Source organism: Erpetoichthys calabaricus, chromosome 11, assembly GCF_900747795.2.
Source record: "Erpetoichthys calabaricus chromosome 11, fErpCal1.3, whole genome shotgun sequence".
NCBI lineage: Eukaryota > Metazoa > Chordata > Cladistia > Polypteriformes > Polypteridae > Erpetoichthys > Erpetoichthys calabaricus.
In genome coordinates this window covers 123,415,015-123,437,395 of record NC_041404.2, presented here as the reverse complement: position 1 = coordinate 123,437,395, position 22,381 = coordinate 123,415,015, and the positions used below count along the sequence as shown (strand labels likewise).

Genomic DNA, 22,381 nt, shown 5'->3' with positions numbered 1-22,381 from the left:
ACAAAACCCCCAGTTTCTATCTTTCCTTTTTCTTTCTCCACATAACCAATCACCACACGATAAATGTCTTTGTGAAATTAAAACTAGTTATAAACTTAGACCATGGATTATTCATAAGTTTAAAAAAATAAAATCTTCGTTATACATGTTTAATTATGCCATCCATTCAGGGTTGCCCCCCCCCCCCCCCAGCAAGCATTGTGTGCGAGGCAGGAGGAAATCCTGAACAGGGCGCCAGCACATCGCAGGGTGAATGCACGTAATACATGCACTGGCAGGGTCAATATAGCATAATAAAACCCCACATCCTACATGACTTTGAAAGGAAACTGAAGCACGCCGAGTAAACCCACCAGAAAAACATGCAAATTCAAGGCAGGAAACACCCGGGACCCCATTGCTGCGAGGCAGCAGTGCAACCTCCATTCCACCATACCCCTACATGACTAATACATGCTTTAATGCATTTCATCATGAAAATTATATCAAGTATTTATCTTAGCATTCTAAATGTTCAAGGAGCAGAAATATCATGAAATTATTATATTCTGTGTGCTGCGTGCACCTCCTCATAGTGCAAGAGGAAGTCAGTTTAAGAAGCACATAGCGATTAACATGGGTCCGGGAACACTTAACACAAAGCATTTAATGTGCTACATAACTTATGACAGGGTTTGAGAAAATCTAGTAAATGAAATATTCATTTTAAGATGAAGTTCAGTTTACAATGTTCTACTTTAGTAAAAAATTATGAGAATAAAGTCAACATGTCGACTTCAATCTCGACATAAGTGTTGAGATTAATGTGGAAATGTCGAGAATAAAGTCAACATGTTGTCACACTATTACACAGTACCCAGGTACATTACACAGTATTGAAAAAAATAAAACAAGTACAACTTGGCTTGCAGAATTATCCAGTAGTATAGAAACAGTATTCACACATTTGAACATAATGGTCCACATCCGACCTTTTAAATACAAAGTATCTCCAGACAACAGACGTGATTCCTTTTTCCAGCAAAAGTTCTTCTGTGTCATCATGTTCAAATTTATCGTCTGCTACGGCTTCAGTTTCGGAATGTTGTCTGTCCATTTTTACTGCGCAACACCTCCACTAACGCATGTACTCCGTAGCATGTGTTTAGCAGTGTAGCAGTGAAAAAGGTCCCCCTTAAACAGTTTCCTGCTGCGCCACGTTCCGAACGTTGTTTAGGTGATTTAAACCGGTGTTGTGGTATAAGAAAAATCCATATCATAACAAAAATAAAAAAACTGTGTTCGGTATGAACTGGTATACCGCCCAGCACTACTCTAGCCTTAAGGAATTTTTTTCCTGGTGATTTATTAAAAAGTAAATAAGCTTTGATTAGCAGCTTATATTCAGATGGACAATGTGATATATATTTTTTTAATAAATGTCAATTTCATAACTACTTATGGACAGTTTGTTACCCATAATTCTCACATCACATAAAACTAACAGAATTTGGCGTGTTGGTGTGGTACTGGGCACTGGGTCCTGGGAAATCTGAAAGTCATGGAAAAAATAATAAACAAAATTCCAGTACTGAAAAAATCCTTGAAATTGTTTACAAAAAAGGTACTTAAAAGGCTTGGAAAATGTTAAAGTGAATTTAAGTAGTCATAGATCATGAGATAAAAAGTCCAATATTTCACCAACAAAACACCCATATCTCATATTAATATCATGGATGCCAGCCGCTATACTGTGGATATGTAGTAGCCATTAACCTGCGCATGGAATTTCTGTTGTTGAGTTGGTGTTAAGTGGTAAATAGTTAGCAAGGTAAATTACACTGGGTTTATTAGATGTGCCTCCGTGATTTGAGCAGTCAAAATTCTGAGAAAGTGCAAGTTTAACTTGAAATATTTAGAAAATGCTGACTACAAAGATTGGCTTCAATGAGAAAAAAATCAAGGTGGCATATGGCTGGGTGATGTTACTGTATGAGGAAGTTTGACTTTGGGAACATGGATGAGTCTGTTTTGAAAAGCCACATGAAAGGAAGTAAACGCTGTAAATTGAATAAGTGCAACAAAACCAGTAGTTATGTTAAGAATTTGCTTAGACCTTTTTTGGGGGCTATTGTTACAACTGACCTCTGCACCATTGAACTGTGCAAGTGGGTTAGCCGGTAGTACCACTAGTGAGAGTTGTAGTTGTGCTAGTGATCCTTCAACCTTATCATCATCCTTGTCTTCATTAATGAGGAATTTGAATATCTGAGTGTTAAATGTGATGGACAAGCATTATTCATACCAGTCATGGTGAAGACATGGGCAAAGTTTCTTGGGAAATGTTTCCTGATAATGGATCATAGAGAGTCATTAAGTGTGTGTGGACACCATTCCCAAGTTACAGCTCATACTTTTCGCCTTCAACATCTATAATCTACCAAAATTATTTTTTTAATCATTTATTTGCTTAAATAGGTATTGGGTCCCTCACACCCCAACATAGTGAAGTTTCTGTATTTTTTGCGTTTGCTTTAAAGTGTTACTTTTATAAAGAGCACTCAAACAAAACAGCCTTTTTTCATGATTTCTTTGTATCTTTCTCTTGTACACACTAGAATATTGACATGAGCCCTTCTGTGCACATTGTTTGTGTAATAGCACATTTGTTGTCCAGAAAATGTATCTTTTTATTTTAAATGTAGAAGCCCTGCCAAAAATTGTGTAAGTAGTGAGTAACCATGCTGTTATTCTGGTTAAATAGTGTGAGCTTCAATGTCATTATTTGCAAGCGATCATTAATTTAAAATAGCCCGCATGTTTGAGTTGCTATTTGTCCTGACTAGGTTCATGTAATTTTGCTGTGTTTTTTCAGAAACAAGAATATAAAGTAGTCTTGGTAACTGGACATGTCATAAAAAGTCCTGGAATTTAAAATGTACTGAATTGTACTTTTTTATATTTGATACCTACACCAGTGAAAATTTAAAATAATCGATACTTTTTGATACCATTGCAAAACCAGAAATCCCATTCTGCAGCTCTTTATTATAGTACCTCCATTTACTGATGTGAACTATATTGTGCATTTTTCTGTAATCTATATATATAACTCACTAAGCCGCCAATAAGTAGCCACCCATGGAAAGCACGCCGGAAGGGGCATAGATTCACTAAACCGCCGACAAGTAAGATGCCAATGGCGCACGCAGGAAGGAGCCACGCCCACCATCTCTAAGACCATTGGATACGACGACAACTTGCAGAGCCACGGCCACCAACACGGACGCGACGACTCGGAAAAAACGCCGTCATTTATGTTCGTCTGTGCTACAGTACACATGCACCTCTGAGCCACGTTGACTTTTCGGTTATGATGCACGACCGCGTGCACCATAGCAAACTGTTTTACACGCTACATACAGCAATTCGCATCCGCGACAAACATGCATCTTCTTAAATGGTCCTGCAGGAACACGGAAAGCGTTTCCCCGCCCACCAACACTCCTTTTTCCCCGGCCCGTGTCAACCCTCGCTCTCTAGGCATTCACACTGCCTGCTCATGTGCCTGGACACAAAAACTCACCGACCACCCAGTTAGTCCCTTTCGTCTGTGCTAGGAGTCCGCATGCACCTCTGAGCCACGTTGACTTTTCATTATTCTTTTCGGTTATGACACCCGACTGCGTCCACCATTGAAAACCATGGGAAAGGAACAACGAAGCCTCGCCCAGAAACTCTACCCCACCTCCCACGTGATCAGGAACGCACCTCAGAGCACTGCCCACCAACTCGAACAGCTCATCAAACGCATGCTCACTCGCTTTGGTCTGTGCTGCTGTCCAAATACAGCTGTGAGCCACTTTGACTGTTCTTTTGCCCTCCATGGCTACCGCTTCAAATGTATTTCATGGAAACAACACTTCTTTCAATGTTGTAGAAATTTCCTGCATCAGGTAACTGTTTGTTTCTATCAGTTGGGTTTTTTTGGAAAAATGTCATTGACGAAACTGTTGCTCTCAAACTTCGCAACATGACTGTTGGCTTTGTTTGCCAACTTTGGGATAACTTCGGCGACATGGTGTCCGTTGTTGTTAGTCACAGAGGCATTGTTATACAGTCTGCTCAACAATACGCTGACTACATGAATACATCCGGAGTCTATAATGGCGAGGCAGAAATTGTGGCAATGTCCCAAATCCTTCCAGCTACTATCAGCATTTACTTCCAAGAACATCCTCATGCCTCTCCTCGAGTTCACAATCCGGCCCAGCGTCTCTCCATATCCCTGCTCTTTAGTGGTTCTTTGGATCATGGGTATTACGAGGTTCTCATGCCTCTCAAATACACACGTGATAACCTTCTGGTAACATCTTTTGACACTGTCAGTATGTGCACACAGGGTGCACACCCACTTGCTCGCCACACTAATGTGACGTCACCTGCCCACTCTCCTCTTCCTGAAAAACATTTCAAGACACACTCCCCTGAACACACGCATTCCACACAGGACTTTCAATACACCTTTTGTTCCAAAAGCTTCCGAGTGCAGAGATATCTGAACGCACATTTAAAAAAACATAACACTAAACGAATTATGCAATGTGAACATTGCCAACAATGCTTCAAAACAACTCGCGCTCTCAAGAAACACTTACGAACTCATTCCACTCTCACCTTCAATTGCACATTTTGTAACAAGGATTTCACAGGTGAGATGGATCTCCACAACCATATGCAGATCCATTCAACACAAAGATTTGTGTGCAAAATTTGCGACAAACACTTTCACGCACGCAGATACCTTACTAACCATCTCAAAACACATTCCCTGATGAATTCTTTTCAGTGTCAACACTGCTCCAAAACCTTCACGTGCCAGAAATCTCTCAAAGCACATTTAAACACCCACTCCACTGAACAAACACATTCCAAACATCTTTCAATGCACGATTTGTTCAAAAGTGTTCCGAGTGCAGAGATATCTCAACATGCATTTAAAAACACACTCCACTGAACGAATTATGCAATGTGAACATTGCCAGCAATGCTTCGACACAACTCATTCCAATTCCCTTCAGCGTCAACACAGCACTAAATCGTTCATGCACAAACATCGCATTCAGTTTTCTGCAGCTTTTCAAGGTCTGTGATGCCCTTGGATGTCCCGTACTGCACGCACGCTACACTGAATGGATCAACCGGGGCTTGCATTTGTTCCCCACGAACGAGGAATTCCCAGGAAGTGCGGGTCATACGCTCGCACTGATTACTACTACCATGGTCGGGTGACACAAAACACGGCGTCAATCCAGCTGTAAGACACGTTGACTGTTCATTTGCCTTCCATGGCCACCGCTTCAAATGTATTTCATGGAAAAAACACTTCTTTCAATGTTATACAGATTCCTGCATCAAGTAACTGCACGCGCGCCACACTGAATGGATCAACGTGTGTCTACCCGGTGCAGAGAGGCGGGGGTAAGCCGTTGAATCCCATTCGTGCTGCAAACCGGGGAATTCCCAGTAAGTGCGAGTCATACGCTCGCACTGATTACGTCCCTACCCTTTGTACACATCCCCCCCCCCCCCCCCCCCCCCCAATGAAATGTCTACGACGTAGTACGTGACTCACAGGTACATGTGGACTGTGCAAAGAGGAAAACGACTCAGGTGACGAGTTGGGGGTGGGCACATGAGCAGGCCGTGCATACTGCACGAGAAATCAGCAGACTAGCATGACGGAGGGGTCGGAATGGGCGTCCTTCCCCTCTTCTCCCGTTCCACCCCCATCCCTCGCTCTGGGAGGAGAAGGCGCGATGGCGGTCCGCCAGTTTTCAGTCACGGACAATTGTATGTTGGTTCGTTCCGTGCATTGTTACAATGTTACTTTTCTTGGTGATTTATTAGATTACCGATTTTTCAAATGTTAATTTTCTCCCTGTACTTAAAAATCATTAAAAATGCAGCCTGATTATGCGGCGTATTGTACACCGCGGGTTGGCTAGTACAATATAAAATATATAAATACTAACAGTAACAACAGCTTTTAAATACCAGTATATCGATCAAGTAGTTACCCAATTTTCCTTTAGGTAACTAGTATTTGCATTCATAAATTTGAAAGTACAATGCAAGACTTGAACTTTAATGAGTGGCAAAGATATGGATCCCCTCAGTGTAACAACAAATGGAGGGTTTACAATCTTGGGGGGGATTTCAGTATAGGAGTTATAACGAATGAAATATTATAAACTATCTAATTTATCTTAGCATGTATACATTCTAAACTTTTTTTTTTCTTTTAGACATTTGTCAATGCAGTATTGTATCAACAACGCTGTGTGCCATTTTTATATGTAGTTTCACCCAGGATTTTATCTTGTAGCATTGTGATTTCCAAAGTAATTTGTCTGCTTCCAGTCATGCATGAGTGCAGCACTGACTTTCTCGGTACTAACCATACAAAAAACAAAAGCTGGTACCATTACACTTTTGCAACTTCAGTACCGAATTATAGTACCAAAATGCTGGTTCTAGTGACATCACTAGCATGAACCTCAGCTGTGTAAAATCTGAATACTTAAATTTATAAAGATGACATTCATCCCATACCACTGTTCCCTGCAGTACCCTTATCCATGTTAAGTTATCCCATCTTCTTAAACATCCATACACACTGAGCACTTAGCAGCAACATATACAGTATAAAAGGCCAGAGTTCTAATACATGTGTTCAGCATTGAATGGGGAATTATTTTATTTCTCAAGTCGTGTTTTTCAGGTGTGAATAAGCTGTAAACATTTAGAAGAGATATACCAGCTAAAACATTTTATTTAAAGAATTATTCACCCTTCTGTTCATTTACAGTTGCTTAATGGTATTTCAGCTGCTTTGTGCTTATAAATATAAATGATTTTGTACTGTCTCACTTAGCCTTTATTGTTGAAAATATTTAAACTGCCCCCACATTTTTAAAAATAGTAATATTTTAAGCTAATTTTCAGTTTATACCAAAAGTAAAATGTTTTCAAAAAAGTGGAAACTCTGAGTTGAGACCTGGCACTGGAAACAGCTTTTGTCTGTTCTGCTCTTGTCATTAGCTTTTTCTCTTGAAGAACCTTTTATTGAATTAAGCAAGGTGAATTATGTGACTATGCATAATGAACATTCCTAATGACTAAAACCCCTTACCCTTGTCTTGTTTTGTCTTTGCAGATCGGCTAGCAGAGGAAGACCACCTAGTGAAAGACCCTCAAGAGCACAGGCTGTTACCTTACCCAGCAATGCCCCAGTGTATGCACCTCCCCCATCACTCTTTCCTCCTCCTCCACCACATTCGCTGCCTTTGGCCACAGGGGTGCCCCCTCCTCAGTTTTCACCACAGTTTCCTCCAGGGCAACCACCAAATAGTGGGTACAGTGTTCCCCCCCCTGGCTTCCCTCCAGCACCAGCAACAGTCAACACCCCTTGGGTACCTCCTGGAACAAATGCACCATTGGGTAACACCATTCCCTCAATCACACAGGCACCCCCTCTCTCCAGGGAAGAATTTTACAGACAGCAGCGGCGGTTAAAGGAGGAGTAAGTTGGGTCTCATATCTCTAAGTCTCTTTGCCTGCTACCAATCTGAAAGGCTCATTTAGGTCTGTCACGCAGCACTTGTGGTAACATTTACTGCTTTTTCATGTTTTTTTTCCTTCATCTCTTTAACAAAAAGGGAGAAGAAATCCAAACTTGATGAGTTCACCAATGACTTTGCCAAAGAGTTGCTAGAGTACCGAAAGATCCAAAAAGAGAGACGGCGCTCATATTCCAGGTAATAAACTGTGGCTGCTACTTTGGCTAGTGTTGCTACATCTCATAGCACCAGATGGGGGCTTGCATGTTTTTCCTGTGTCTGTGTGGGCTTTCTCAGTGGACTTCCATTCACTATTCATAAATGTTTATCATATTAACTGGTGATTTTGAATTTGCTCAGTATAGTTGTGTATATCAGTGTACCCCAAGACAAAATGGCATCCTATTATACCTTAATTTGTATGATGCCAGCATATGTTCTGGCTGCCCACAGACATCAAATGCACTGTGCAGGCTAGAAAATACATGGGTCTGTAAACAAATGTAGTATCTCCAGGTGTGTGATGGACAGAGTATTTTTTAGTAGAATGTCTTCTGACACATGTATTTTTTTTTTTTATTATTGCTTCCAAGGTCTAAGTCATCTTATAGTGGCTCTTCCTTCAGTGGAAGCTCCTACACCTATTCGAAGTCCAGGTCTCGCTCCTCTCGCTCCTATTCCAGATCTGTGAGTCGCTCGCATTCACGGTCTTACTCCAGATCTCCAGTCTATCCCAGAAGAGGAGGGGGAGGAAGGAGTCGAAGTTACCGTTCTCGATCACGTTCCCATGGGTACCACCGCTCCCGCTCCAGGTCTCCAGCCTACAGGGGAGGAGGAGGAGGAGGAGGAGGTGGCGGCGGAGGAGGAGGGGGAGGGGGTGGAGGTGGTGGGGGATATCGTTCACGATCGCGATCCCCTACTTACCGGACTCATTCTCCCAATAAACGGCCTGTGCCTCCACCCCAGCCTGAAGGAGAAAGAGAGTATTACAACAGGTACCGAGAGGCTCCACCCTATGATTTGAAAGCCTACTATGGCCGTTCTGTGGACCAGAGGGACCCCTATGAGAGAGAGAGGTATAGGGAATGGGAGCGGAAGTACAGAGAATGGTATGAAAAGTACTACAAGTCCTACAGTGCCCACAGTGCAGGCAATCCACCTCGGCAAAGACCCCCTCCTTCCAACAGAGAGCACTTTACCCCTGAGCGCTTTGCACCACTTGGGCCAAGACGTGATAATTCTCCATATGGTAGAGGACGTAAAGATGACTATCCACCTATTGGGTTGGGCCAGAGGGTCCATAATATTCCTGCTGCTTACCCTGAACGGTTTATGTTAAAGGAAAGCCATGGCTGTGGCAAGGAGCTGAGCAAAACCTCAAAGGAGAAAGAGGCAGAAAATCTTCCTGTGGATGCAAAGAGTTCAAAACACAAGAAACACAGGAAGAGGAGAAAAGGTGATGAAAGCGAGTTATTTGGAACAGCACCCCAAGAACTGCCACGCAAGCCTGTAGCTGGAGACGACGTCAAGGGAGAATCTCTTCTCCTTTCCCTGAGTCGAGATGATGCCACCCCTGTTCGAGATGAGCCAATGGACAGCACCTCCATTTCATATAAAGCAGTAGCCGAGAGAGACAAAAAAGAAAAGGTCAAAGCCAAAGTGGAAAAAGTAAAACGCAAACCAGATATCCCAGCCACTAAAAAGGACTCTCAGGTGAAGCCACTGAAGCCCCCAGAGAGAGACAAATCCCCTAGAACTGAGCCACCACCCAAGAAGCCCAAAGAGGAACCATCCCAGAAAGTAGAATCAACAAAGACACATGGGTCCCAGAGGGAAGCCCCAGCATCACGCAAAGCACCCACTAAACCAGTGAAACATCACAATGAGCTTAAGGCCACAAAAGAAGAGAAAACCAAAGAGAAGCGTGAGCAGACAAGAGAGGCAGCAAAAGTTGAAAAGCCTCCCAACAAAGAAGAGAAGCCCAAGAAGGACAGTGATGAGAAAGCCAGTAAGACCACAGAAGCAAAACCAGAGAAAAAGAAGAGGAAAGATGACAAAGATCCTGAAGTGCCTTCTATCAAGTCGCCACGAGTTGAGGCAGCAGAAGTACCTAAGCCATCACCCAAGCCTAAAGTAGAATCTGAGGCAGAGAAGCACTTAGAAAAGCCTGCTGTCAAGGAAGAGAAAAGCGCTCCTCTGAGGAAAATCAAAATCAACCGTGAAATTGGGAAGAAGATTGTGGCTGGAGAGAGCTCTGTTCCTGTGGTGGAGAAGAATCGACCTGAGAAAACAAAACCAAAGTTGCGGAGAAAAATACAAACTCCTGATTCCTTGCTTGTAGACTATACCAGGTCAGTGTGCATGCTTGAGCAGCCAGGGACTGGGAAAAGTGGCCAATGCAGGCAGGGTAGAGCTTGAAGGTGGGGTGGTGCTGAGGTTTATTGGTCATGTTTTTCTTTTATTGCTTTATTCTTATAGCACGAGTTCAACGGGAGGAAGTCCAGTGAGGAAGCAGGAAGATATCAAGAAAACAGTAGTGAAGACTTTGGAGGAATACAACAATGACAGTTCTGCACCAGCTGAAAATGAAATAGTGATGATTAAGGTGCCTCGGTCAAAATGGGAGAAAGAGGACTACGAATCAGAAGAAGACGAAGGGAAGGAAACACAGGCGCCAGCGACCATTAAGCCCACAGCTCCTCCAAAGCCATCTGGGGACTTCAAAATTCCTGCCAAGGATTCTCCTAAACCGTTTAAAGAGCCTGCAGGAGAAGAATTGGCACCAGAAGCCAAGACTACAAAAGCTGCAGTGGCAGTGAGTGAGAAAGACAAGGCCAAAGACAAGGAATCAACTGATAAGAGAAAAGAGAGGGAGAAGAAGCCGGAGCGAACTGCTGATCAGAGCTCTGGGAAAAATGGCTCCACTGCCTCTGGCTCTTCTAAAGAAAGAGCTGTGGAAAAGACCGAAACTGCATCTCGGGTGCCCCAAAATAAAGAGGGAGCTCCCTCCACCACCTCTGACAAGAAAGCTGAGTCTGCAATGGCAAGCAAAGAGCATTCAGGTTCCAAGCGTAAGGAAGACAAGTTGAAGGAGTCCATAAAGAAAAAAGACTCTCCCTCTGCAGGGTGGGAATCCCTTCCAAATTTAAAAAGCAGAGACCGGGACACTCATTTAGATCCGCCCAGGAAGACAACAACCACGGAACCTAAGAGGCCAGAACACAGCCCTGTTAGGGACCGGAAGCCACGAACCGAACCCAAAGTTGCACCCAGCTCCAAAAAGCCTGTTTCAGAAGAGCCACGAGCTGACCGGGCTCATGGAAAGGATGCACGCACCAGTAGGGATCACAGTCTCCACAAACCCCACCGGACTGATTCTCCTGAAGGCAGGTCTGAGCGGGAGCATGCAAAGAACAAGCAGCCGCTTGTGCGATCCAGTCGCCTCTCCTCCGATTTGACCAGGGAGACTGATGAGGCAGCCTTCGTGCCCGACTACAGTGAAAGTGACAGTGAGAGTGACCTCTCGCCGCACAGTAGCAAGCATGCAAAAGAGAAGGGGCCGACAGCTGCCCCTGGTGAAAGCCAGGGCCACAGCAGTGCCAGCCCGTCTGACAGCCCAGCACGCAGCCGCAGTAGCAGTGCCAGTTCCGCAGGCAGCCAGGACAGCAAGAAGAAAAAGAAGAAGAAGGACAAGAAGAAACACAAAAAGCACAAGAAACACAAAAAGCACAAGAAGCACACTGGGCTGGAGCCAGAAACAGAATTGAAAGGTCAAAAACATAAACACAAGAAGAAGAAGTCGAAAAAAAGCAAAGACAAGGAGAAGGAAGAGCCCAAGGCAAAGGTGCCAGCCTAAAGGGGCGCTGTAAATAGGGACTGCCCATTGGCTTGGCTTTTTGTTTTTTTTTGGTTTTTTTATTGCATATCTGTACAGAAGTGTGTGCGCAGATTGGCGTTGCACTTTTTTTGTTTTTTGTTTTTTAATTTGAGAGTGCGAATTTATTTGAACCCTAAACAGACTTTAATACAGCTGTGTGAACGCGTGTATCCAGCTGTGAGCATTGTGCTGCTGGCCTCTCAGTATGGAGAGATGGGACTTAATTTACTGTGAATTAATTTTTCTTTTGTATCTAATTTATCAGCTGAATGATGACCCATCACAAAAACTTTCTATGTTGTTTTGATTGTAATAAATTTTTTTCAGCAATTTTTTTTTTTTTCTTTTTGTTAACCTGCTAATGAAGGGTTCACATTACAGGAGTGGAAAAATGGTGGTGTACTCTGCTTAAAGTAAATGATAAAAAAAAATGGATGGTTTTGAGCTTTAACCTGTCTGAAATACAGTGAGGAACATAAGTATTTGAACACCCTGTGATTTTGCAAGTTCTCCCACTTAGAAATCATGGAGGGGTCTGAAATTCGCATTGTAGGTGCATTCCCACTGTGAGAGACAGAATGTAAAAAAAAATTCAGGAAATCCCATTGCATGATTTGTACAGAATTTATTTGTATTGTACTGCTGCACATAACTATTTGAACACCTGGCAATCCGCAAGAATTCTGGCTCTCAAAGACCTGTTACTCTGCCTTTAAGAAGTCCACCTCTACTCCACTTAGTAATCTTAATTAGTAGCACCTGTCTGAGCTCTTTAAAGATACGTTGTCCACCCCACAGTCAGTCAGACTCCCAACTACTACCATGGGCAAGACCACAGAGCTGTCAAAAGACACCAGAGACAAAATTGTGGACCTCCACAAGGCTGGAAAGGGCTATGGGGCAATTGCCAAGCAGCTTGGTGAAAATAGATCAACTGTTGGAGCAATTGTCAGAAAATGGAAGAGGCTAAAGATGACAGTCAGTCTCCCTCAGACTGGGGCTCCATGCAAGATCTCACCTCGTGGCGTATCACAGATCATAAGAAAGGTGAGGAATCAGCCCAGAACTACACGGGAGGAGCTGGTCAATGACATGAAGAGAGCTGGGACCACAGTTTCAAAGGTCACTGTCGGTAGAACACTATGCCGTCGTGGTTTCAAATCACGCATTGCACGGAAGGTTCCCCTGCTCAAGTCATCACATGTCCAGGCCCGTCTGAAGTTTGCCAATGACCATCTGGGTGATCCAGAGGAGGCATGGGAGAAAGTCATGTGGTCAGATGAGACCAAAATAGAACTTTTTGGACTAAACTTCACTCGCCGTGTTTGGAGGAAAAAGGAGGAGGAGTTGCATCCCAAGAACACCATCCCTACTGTGAAGCATGGAGGTGGAAACATCATGCTTTGGGGGTGCTTTTCTGCGAAGGGGACAGGACGACTGCACTGTATTAAGGAGAGGATGAATGGGGCCATGTATTGTGAGATTTTGAGCAACAACCTCTGTCAGTCAGAGCACTGAAGATGGGTCGTGGCTGGGTCTTCCAACATGACAATGACCCGAAGCACACAGCCAGGATAACCAAGGAGTGGCTCTGTAAGAAGCATATCAAGGTTCTGGAGTGGCCTAGGCAGTCTCCAGACCTAAATCCAATCGAAAATCTTTGGAGGGAGCTGAAACTCCGTGTTGCTCAGCGCCAGCCCCGGAACCTGACACATCTAGAGGAGATCTGTGTGGAGGAGTGGGCCAAAATCCCTGTTGCAGTGTGTTCAAACCTGGTCAAGAACGTTTGACCTCTGTAATTGCAAACAAAGGCTTCTGTACCAAATATTAACACTGATTTTCTCAGGTGTTCAAATAGTTATGTGCAGCAGTGCAATACAAATACATTCTGTACAAATCATACAATGTGATTTCCTGAAATTTTTTTTTTTTACATTCTGTCTCACACAGTGGGAATGCACCTACAATGTGAATTTCAGACCCTTCCATGATTTCTAAGTGGGAGAACTTGCAAAATTGCAGGGTGTTCAAATACTTATGTTCCTCACTGTATACTTAAGAAGCGCCTTCAGACTCCGGGGTAGACTTTGGGGGGCTTAAAAATTGAGCTTAGTACCTGCATTTATGTTTAATTGCTTTATTCTTGTTTCTGATTGGTAGGTATTGGGAAACGGGTTGTCATCTTTTTATGCTAGAATGTTCCCCAGATCTGCTCTATCTAATTCAGGGTCTTTGTGGGATGAAAGAATGGAAAACTGGTTTAGACAGGTGCCATTCCATCACAGGACCAACCTGAAATCTAATCGGCATGTCTAAAAACTGCAGGAAGTGAGATTTTAGCTGGGCTCGGCAACTGAAACGCAAGCTAAACGAAAGAGTCGGCCATGAATGGTTGGTGACATGTGGTTCATTCTTTGGGTTGGCACTGCTTACGCACTGGATCATGAGTTACCAATGGGTCACCAGCTCAAGAAAGAAATGAAAAAACAAGCCGATTCAGTCGCTGACTAGCTCATGCAGTCCACTCCCCACTGTTTGTGGTTAATCCTGCTCGTTACACCAAGGAGGTCCACTCCCAAACCCCCATGTTGTTATATTCCAGTTTTTAATGTGCCCAATTCACCAAGGGTGGACCACTCCCAACCCTCACCCTTCAACAATGAAATATTCTGGTTATTAACACACTCGTGACACCAGGGAAGATTATATTCCGTTTAACATTGCACTCGTTCAAAAAAGGGAGAAACTTCGGTAATTTTAAAGTTTCTGGTTGGCACTAAAAACTCTCCTTTCAATCGCGTACCGCATCAGTGTATTTAAAATGTTACAGGGGAAGGTCTTGCTGGGGGTTGTCATTGACTAAAGCCAGATACAGTGGGGTCCCAAGGCCAAAAAAGTTGATGACCACTTCCATTGATGCATTATGGGGGTACATATCCCAGTAGACTGCATTCTGCCCCCTCCCTGTGTGTCCCAAGCCAACAGGACAAGTTTAGAGGAGGCTTCTCAAATCCTAATCGGACAGCAGTTGGCATCAGTCGCATGAGCAAAGCTGGCACAGTGCTGAAGGATGCTAGCTGTTAAAGACCAGTACAGACCCCTGCAGTGAAACTGCGCATGCTGGCACTGACCCGTTTTTGCTTTGCTGCATGCATCATTCTTATTTCGTGGCTGGTGCCAGGTTGGAGAGGTTAAGTGGGGTGAGCACCAGCTAGCAAACCTTTTCAATCTGCAGTTGCCGTAATCAATCCCTTCCAAGTAAATCTGCACTGCAGGTAAGGGTGGCACAGTTGCCTCCCTGAAGAGCTGTGGCACTGGTAAGCAGACAGCCTGCCAGTGGCTGTCTTATGGTGCGCGTGTGCATTCCAAGGTGCTCCGGTGGGTCGAGCCTGGCACCGTGCAAAGTGCTGGCTGGTGTCGAGTGACGTCAGCCCTGCCGTCTGAAGCTTGATGAAGTCGCTGAGCAGGGTGCCGTTGCACAGTGTAAGCTCTGGAGCCGCTTTCCTGCTCATGCAGTATCCTCCCATAAATCCCCACTGGCGCGCCAGTGCCAGGCTGCAGCCGTCAGCATATCCGTGCCGTTCCTGCTTCTGTGGCCTGAATGGAAATTCCTCTGAGAAGCCGATCAATGCCTACTCGCCAAAAAGGTAATAGGGAGGCGATTCGTTAGACCATGTGTCTGCCCGGCTCTGCTGGGGCAGGTGGGTGGTGGCATGAGCTGTGTGAGGGGGTATCCTTTGCCTTGGCATCCTGCACTTGTCAGACGGTGCTCTCGCTTTGTCTTGAGCATCACTCTTTGTCTCGCCCCCACGGCGAAGGCTTCGTCCTGCTCAGCCTGCCAAGTCCGCCTAATTAACATTTTGCATATGCAGATTGGCTTGTTTTCCGCTAATGACAGCTGCAAACAATCTCTTGTCATGCCTGCTGGTCGCTGATTGGCAAGCTGGAGCCATGCAAGAACTGCTGCCCCCCAGTTACCTACCCACCTGTACAAAGGCAGCGTAAAGCTTGGGGGCTAAGGCCATTCTTTCTGGTACCTCGCTGGTGCAGAGCGGCATTCGGGAGGTACAAGCCAACCACTGGGCTAGGTGCCAGGGCTACAAATGCAGCGGGAAGCGTGCCAGAGTGTGCCTATGGAAATGTGGACTCTTCAGCTAGGGCACAGCAGGGAAGGACTCAAGGAGGGGTATGGTGCACCAAGTCAAGGGACTAACGGTTGTCCTCATGGACAAGTGGGTGTTAAGTAACTGGGAGAGTGGTAGTGGAGTAAAACACGGGGCTGGAGGAAAAAGGGCACAGGGCAGCTTGTCTTGGGTCACAAAATGGTGCATGCATAAGACAATAGCAAGAGGCCATGAGAGTCAGGAGGGTAAAGAGCTCTTAGAAGGGGACGATGGCACTTGGGCGCTTACTTAAAGAGAAGGAGGGGCACAATAGGCACATAATAGGCAAGGGATGGAGGGGTCTGCAGCACAAAGTAAGCAGCTGGAGCTGGGAAGAAGGACTGGGGTTCATGGTGACGGTTTTCTTACCGTTTTTTAAATTTTGTTTTTAAATGAGCCACTACAGCGGGAAGGTGATCTCCCGTAACAAGAAAGAAAAAAAAAAAAGAAGTTGGCACATTTACCCAACAGGCAGCTCCCTCCTTTGTTCTGGCATTGCGTCATGCTTGAAAAACTGAAGCTGAAACTCGATCTGAACCCCAGGAACAGCGCTGAGCGTCTCACCAGCTTTGTAGTCATTGGGAGGCCAGTTGCCATTTTTTTTTTTTTTTTTTTTTTGTGCTTTTTGGACATATTTGGACTCGAATTATTTTGTGGGTGCTGTCGTAAAGAAGCCTTGAGTGTCTTCAGCTACCAGACAGGTGAAGCTTCTCATTTAATGGCCCGTTTGCACCACTCCTTATATTGGGAGGCCTGTCCCCTGATGGCAAAGTGGCAGTTTTGTTAGCTGAGTGAGTAATTGTTTTGGAAAGCGTTCATTCCTGGATTGAGCAGAATAATGAGAGTCGGTCAGAAAGGTGAATAGCACCGGAGACTCGGCTCAGATCCTGGGCCTTTCAGTCTCGATGTGGACGCTGCACATTTCCCAGCGCCTCTACGTTTGTTTTCTTTAAGTACTCCAGTTTTTTAGTCTTGCACCCCAACGCTAGACCTGCCAACACTGAGTGTCTCTCTGTGGATGGACTGGTGCCTGATCCAAGCCCTGATTGTGGCCTTGTGCCCAGCATTCTTAGCATGGGCACAGGGCTTCATGACCATTACCTTCGATTAAGTGGGTTAGAAAAAGGGTGGGCACTGAAAATCGAAAGTTTGGCCATGAAGTCTTCCCAGTTTCTGAGAAGACACTTCTGTTTAGGAGTATTGAGGTCCAGTTTTCCTGTACATTTTTGTATTCATTTGTCTTACATTATATGGCATTTGTTTTAATTTACAACCAGCTGGCAGAGACCCTTTGTGACTTACTGGTCATTTTGCAATGTGAATGCAGGAGGTTGGGAGCAACCACTCCAATTTTTGATCATTTTGAATGTGTGTGTGTGTGCGCTCCACTGGCAGAGTGGAATACGTGTGTAAAATCTCTAAGTTTGAAATGACTGTCATGTGTAAAGAAGGTGAGTAAATACTATCCTGTTGTATAAAAAATGGTGATCAAAGTAGCTATTTGCAGGTAAATTAATGGAGGCGATTAATAAGGAAAAGTTCAAGAAGCACATGTTTAGAACAGGAGTTTCGGAGAGCTATGTAGGATATTATTTATTTTGATTTTTCAGAAGGCATTTGATGAGGTACCACATGAATGTTAGTAATCAGAATCAAAGAAGTGGGTATTCAGGGTGCAGTCGGCAACTGGGTACAAAACTGGCTCAAACACAGAAAGCAGAGGGTTATGGTGAGGAGAACGTTTTCAGAATTGGGTGTCCCTCGGGGTCAGTGCAGGGGCCGCTGCTCTTTTTAATACAGTATATAAATGATCTTGATAAGAATGTAACAAACAGATGATGCAGAATCGGCTAAATTGTTGCAGAGGCACCTGGACAGCATACAGACTTGGATCAATGTGTGGCAGATGAAAGTTAATGTACTGTAAGTAAAAGTGAAGTGTTACATATAGGAAGTAGAAATGTTAGATTTGAATGCACAACGGAAGGTCTGAAATGATAGACCTTATGATAGATCTGGGAGTCATAGCAGACTCCTCACTATCCCATCCAGAAGGGTATAGAAGCGATCAAGAAGGTTACACATGACAATGTGTGGACTACAAGATAAGGAAGATATGCTAAGGCTTTAAAACACACTAGCGAATGTTGAGGTCCAAATTATTATGCCTACACCACAATGTCCATAGTTCTCATCTGTATATGGACTCCTCACTGTTTGAACTGAGGCCTATTGGAGTGATTTAAGAAGTGTAACGGACGAATCAGCATACATACAGCCATTGTATAAAGTGATAAGGGTAGTAGGGAAAGGGCACAACTGTAGGGCGCACCAGCACCAAGGGTTAAAGGGTCAGACATACAGCACATTTGCCCAACTACACGTTCTGTTTCCTGTCTGTATGAGGAAACACATTGCCTGACCCACCACACGATGAACCACCCAGATTAGGACCCAAGTGCCAGCTGTACAACAGGTGACACCTCAGCACCACACTGGAACAGTATGAGGTTTTTACAGTGGCTGTAGTGCCAATCCTGCCACCAACCCCCAATGCTTCCCTGCACGTTGGAGGACCTGTTTGCAGGGCTGAACACAGGTTAACGTCGCACTCGGGACGAAGCAATTGCAGGTTAGTAAGAAAGTCAGTAATGGACTAGTGAGGTCTCACCTGGAGTACTGAGTGGAGTTCTGGTCTTCATATTACAAAAAAAGGCCAAACAACGCTAGAGAAAGTGCAGGGCAGAGCAACTAGGCCGATTCCTGGACAGACTGCTATGAGCAGACATCGAAGCAGTTGAACCTTTTTAGTTTAAGCAAATGGACATTAAGACCATGTTTAAAATTCTGAAAGGAATTCTTACAGCAGATCTTGGTTATTATTTTAAATGAGTTCAACAACAACAGGAGGGCACCATTGGAATGGAATAAATTACCAAGGAGTGGGATGAGAGTAGAACTTTAAGGACCGTCAGATCTTGACTTGATGTTATTTTGTAAAATGGAGGTTCTATAAAAACATGGAGCATCTTCTCAGCCCCAGAGATGAGCTACGTTTGGATTTACAGTATGTATGTCTCAGACACTGGGGCAATAAGGCTATGGAAAGTAAGAGCGAGGTCAAACTTAACATCTAAGAGGATGGTGGAACCATCAGGCCATTTACAGTAATTGAGTCCAACCAGTTTTTTTATTATTTTTTTTTTAATCTGCTATTCAGTACCCACTACCATGGCTTCTGTTTCTCTTCTGTTTAGTTCCTTTATCCAGACCTGCATTTGGTGGTCTGTGATGAAATTGGATGCCATTTTGGAGAGGTCTGCAAAGAGAATTAGAATTAGAAAGCTGTTAGTGTGATTGTACGATTGTAAAAGCCACATCTGTAAACGGTGCAAGTACAACAAACAACAACAAACAAATAATACAACATGCATAACTAAATAAGGGGCGGAAATTATTATCCACTAAAATAATCAATGTACATACTAGAATAAAAATAACAGTTCTATTAGTTGTGAAAATTGAAAAGGATAAAAATAATCTGCAAATATTTTTAGTTTACTTAATTCTCTTGTACCGCCTGTCGGAGTGCAGTAGTTGGAACAGAGAGTGGCCTGGATGGGAAGGGTCTTTAATGATTTTCCTGGCTCTGTGGAGGCACTGGAGAGATCTTCTAGGAAGGGCAAAGGGCAGCCAATGATTTTCTCTGCCATGGATATTACCCTCTTTCCTGTCTGCTGCTGTACAAGCAGCATGCCATGTTGAAATGCAGTATGCTAAAACACTCTCAATGGTGGAGTGGTAGAAGGTCATTTCCACTTTCTGGAGAAGTCTCAAGAAATACAATCACTGCTAGGACTTTTTTGACCAGCAGGACAGGACAGGTCCTCAGTGATGTATGTTTACAGAAACTGGAGGTGACATGAGGTCTGTGGAGGTCTGTGGCTCCTAAAGTCAAAGCAATGAACAGATGTTGTGTGCTGGCATACCATTTTTCCCATGTGAATCTAGAAAAGAACTGGTCCAACCCCAGAGGAGACAAATGTGGAATGGATGGATGGTTGCACAAGGCAACATGTTCTTTCCTTTTAGTAGGATAAGAGACGAACCATTCCAACATGATACCAGTGATTACAGCACCACTGAGGTGACATAGTTGATAGTATTGAAGGCAGTGGTCAGGTGGAGTAGAATAAGCAGACTACATAAGCGTGTGTCTGCAGCCATAAGAAGGACATTTACAGTGCAACCCTAACACCATCTCAGTGCTGTGGGCATCATGAATAACAAGACAGAAAGACCTGAAATTAATCAATGAGATTGCATTTGCAAGGCAACCGTCCTTTCAAGTACCTTAGACTTGGATGCAATATGAAGGCTGGAAACAGGGCAGTACAGCAGAATGGAGGTGAGACATTTTAGCATTGGTTTTACAACAGCCTGCTTAAAAGCTCTATCAGATGACAAAGACATTATTGATAGTAGAAGTGGAAACGGACAGACGGATACAAAACAAGCTTGTCAGTAGGGCAGTAGGATTAGGATCCAAGGAACAAGTAGCAGAATTTAGCTGGGGGAACAACACAAATGAGTCCCTCAGAACTGGCCAGTGTCCTATGGGTTTTGACCTTGCTGTCATGTGGACATGTTTTCACAAGGTGTGATAAAGTAGATGTTACATGGACCGTGGTTCAATCGATGTGATTCCACAATCTACTGCAGTAAACGGGGTGTAGTGAGAACTGGACTGGAGAAGTTTTGCAGCAGCTTCTCATATAATGGCTTGTTTCATTATATTTACTGGCTGTGCTACACACCTAAAACACATTGTGTTAACGTTTGCAGTGCACCATGAAATGCATGTCTCTGTTTTATGTCATTTGGCATGGGAGTCATAAAAGTGGTGTTAATGTTTGTGATGCGTCATCTGTTGGAAGGAAATATGCAGTGCATTTTATTGCTAAAAATGTGTATGAGGCGCTGTTTGTTGGAATGACAGAGATTTAGCAATTGGGCAGACACACAGCTAGACACACAAACACTTATAGATATACAAACACTTATGCTTTTATTAACAACTCCAAATTCCAAAAAAAAGTTGGGACAATATGGAAAAGAACAAAAAAGAGTGATGTGTAAATTTAACTTAATTCGTATTCAAGCAAAAAGAAAGTAAAGACAAGGTATTTCATGATTTTTCCTAATTAATTACTTTGTTTTTGGAAGATGTATGTTTATTCTGAAATTGAGGCATATATAGCTAGTGGCTAGTGACATATAACTAATAATGATGTGACAAGTTGAAATAACAAGGTGCTGTGAAGCAGGTGTGGAAATCATGTTCCAGTATATACGGAGCCTCAAAAAAAGGCCAAGTCCTTCAAGAACAAGGATGGATCAACTCAAGGCTCGCCAGTTTTTCAACATATGCATCAGCAGATAGTCAATCAATCTGAGAACAACGTTCCTCAAAGACATATTGCTAGGATTTTGGCCATTCACTCTCTATTTCAGGGACAAACCAGACACATAAGTTCAGAATGGACTCGGTGATGATGGCTTTATTGAACTTGCTTGGGGGAGATTGAATTTCCTCACCTTGCACGAAAAGAACATTCTCTGATTGGCTTTCTTGATGGTAGATGTGATGTTTTCATCCTACTTAAGGTTTTTGTGATAGCACAGTGCAAGAAACTTAAATGACTGCACCCTCCCAATGTCTGAGCCATTTAGGAAAAGTGACAGGTGAGAAAGTGGCTGTTTTTTTTTTTTTTTGTTCACCTTATACAATTTCTTGTATTAGGAATTTATTAGTTTTCGCATACCCCTTGGGGTCAGAGCGCAGGGGCAGCCATTGTACAGTGCCCCTGGAGCACTTATAGTTTAAGGGTTTTGCTCAAGGGCCCAGCAGAGTAGGATCTCTTTTGGCAGTGACGGGGATTCGAACCGGCAACCTTCTGGATACCAACACAGATCCTTAGCCTCAGAGCCACCACTCCGCCCTTATGCTATGATCTATGATCTTCTCCAGAGGTTTTTGGATGTTGAGGTCCAAATTATTATGGCTACACCACACTGTCAGTTGTTCTCATCTGTATATGAACTCATCATTGTTTGAAATGAGGCTTATTGGCGTGATTTAAGAAGAGTAACAGACGAATCAGCAGACGTACAGCAATTATATAAAGAGATAAGGGTAGTAGGAAAAGGACACAGCTGTAGGGCGCACCAGTACTAAGGGTTAATGGGTCAGACATACAGTACGTTTGCTCAATCACACGCTCCGTTTCCTATCTATAAGAAAGCCAGTAATCCAATGGCAGATTGGACATGTTGAGTTTGTTATCTAGGAGCTCCTGGATGATAAACTCCACAAACAAGGTCCTCACATTTTCCCCTGGCTTATCAAGGTGTTTGGTGTTTTAATGAAATATTCAACTATTTATTCTCTGTCATGTGCTATCTACTTTGATTAAAGCAGAAAGCGTGGCCTGCTGGCTATGGTAGCACAAGACAGATGGCACAGTCCCTGCCTCAGGCTCAAGAGTCTGGGAAATAAGTAACAAATATAAATATTTGTACTGTAGTAGCACGCTTGTTCAGTGCATTAGAATGGCATTCACATTAAAAAGGCACTCTCTTAAGATGCAAATAGGTCTTTGTTAACAGTTGAATACTGAACAGTGAAGTGTAAAAATCTAAAACATGAATTTTTTTGTGTGTAACAAACTGGAAGCTGT

The 22,381-nt window shown here is 43.7% G+C and overlaps 1 protein-coding gene across 2 annotated transcripts in view; it reads left to right on the top strand.

Annotated features, from left to right (window-relative positions):
- Positions 1 to 11,808, top strand: part of LOC127529734 (E3 ubiquitin-protein ligase RBBP6-like) — a 31,204-nt gene extending 19,396 nt beyond the window's left edge. For both annotated transcript variants that reach the window (XM_051934342.1, XM_051934343.1), the window contains 4 exons: positions 7,199 to 7,564; positions 7,701 to 7,799; positions 8,195 to 9,952; positions 10,080 to 11,808. In XM_051934342.1, the coding sequence (XP_051790302.1) occupies positions 7,199 to 7,564; positions 7,701 to 7,799; positions 8,195 to 9,952; positions 10,080 to 11,457 (3,601 nt within the window). In that variant the 3' untranslated portion in view covers positions 11,458 to 11,808. The remainder of the gene's footprint in view (positions 1 to 7,198; positions 7,565 to 7,700; positions 7,800 to 8,194; positions 9,953 to 10,079) is intronic.
- The last annotated feature ends 10,573 nt before the right edge of the window (positions 11,809 to 22,381 follow it).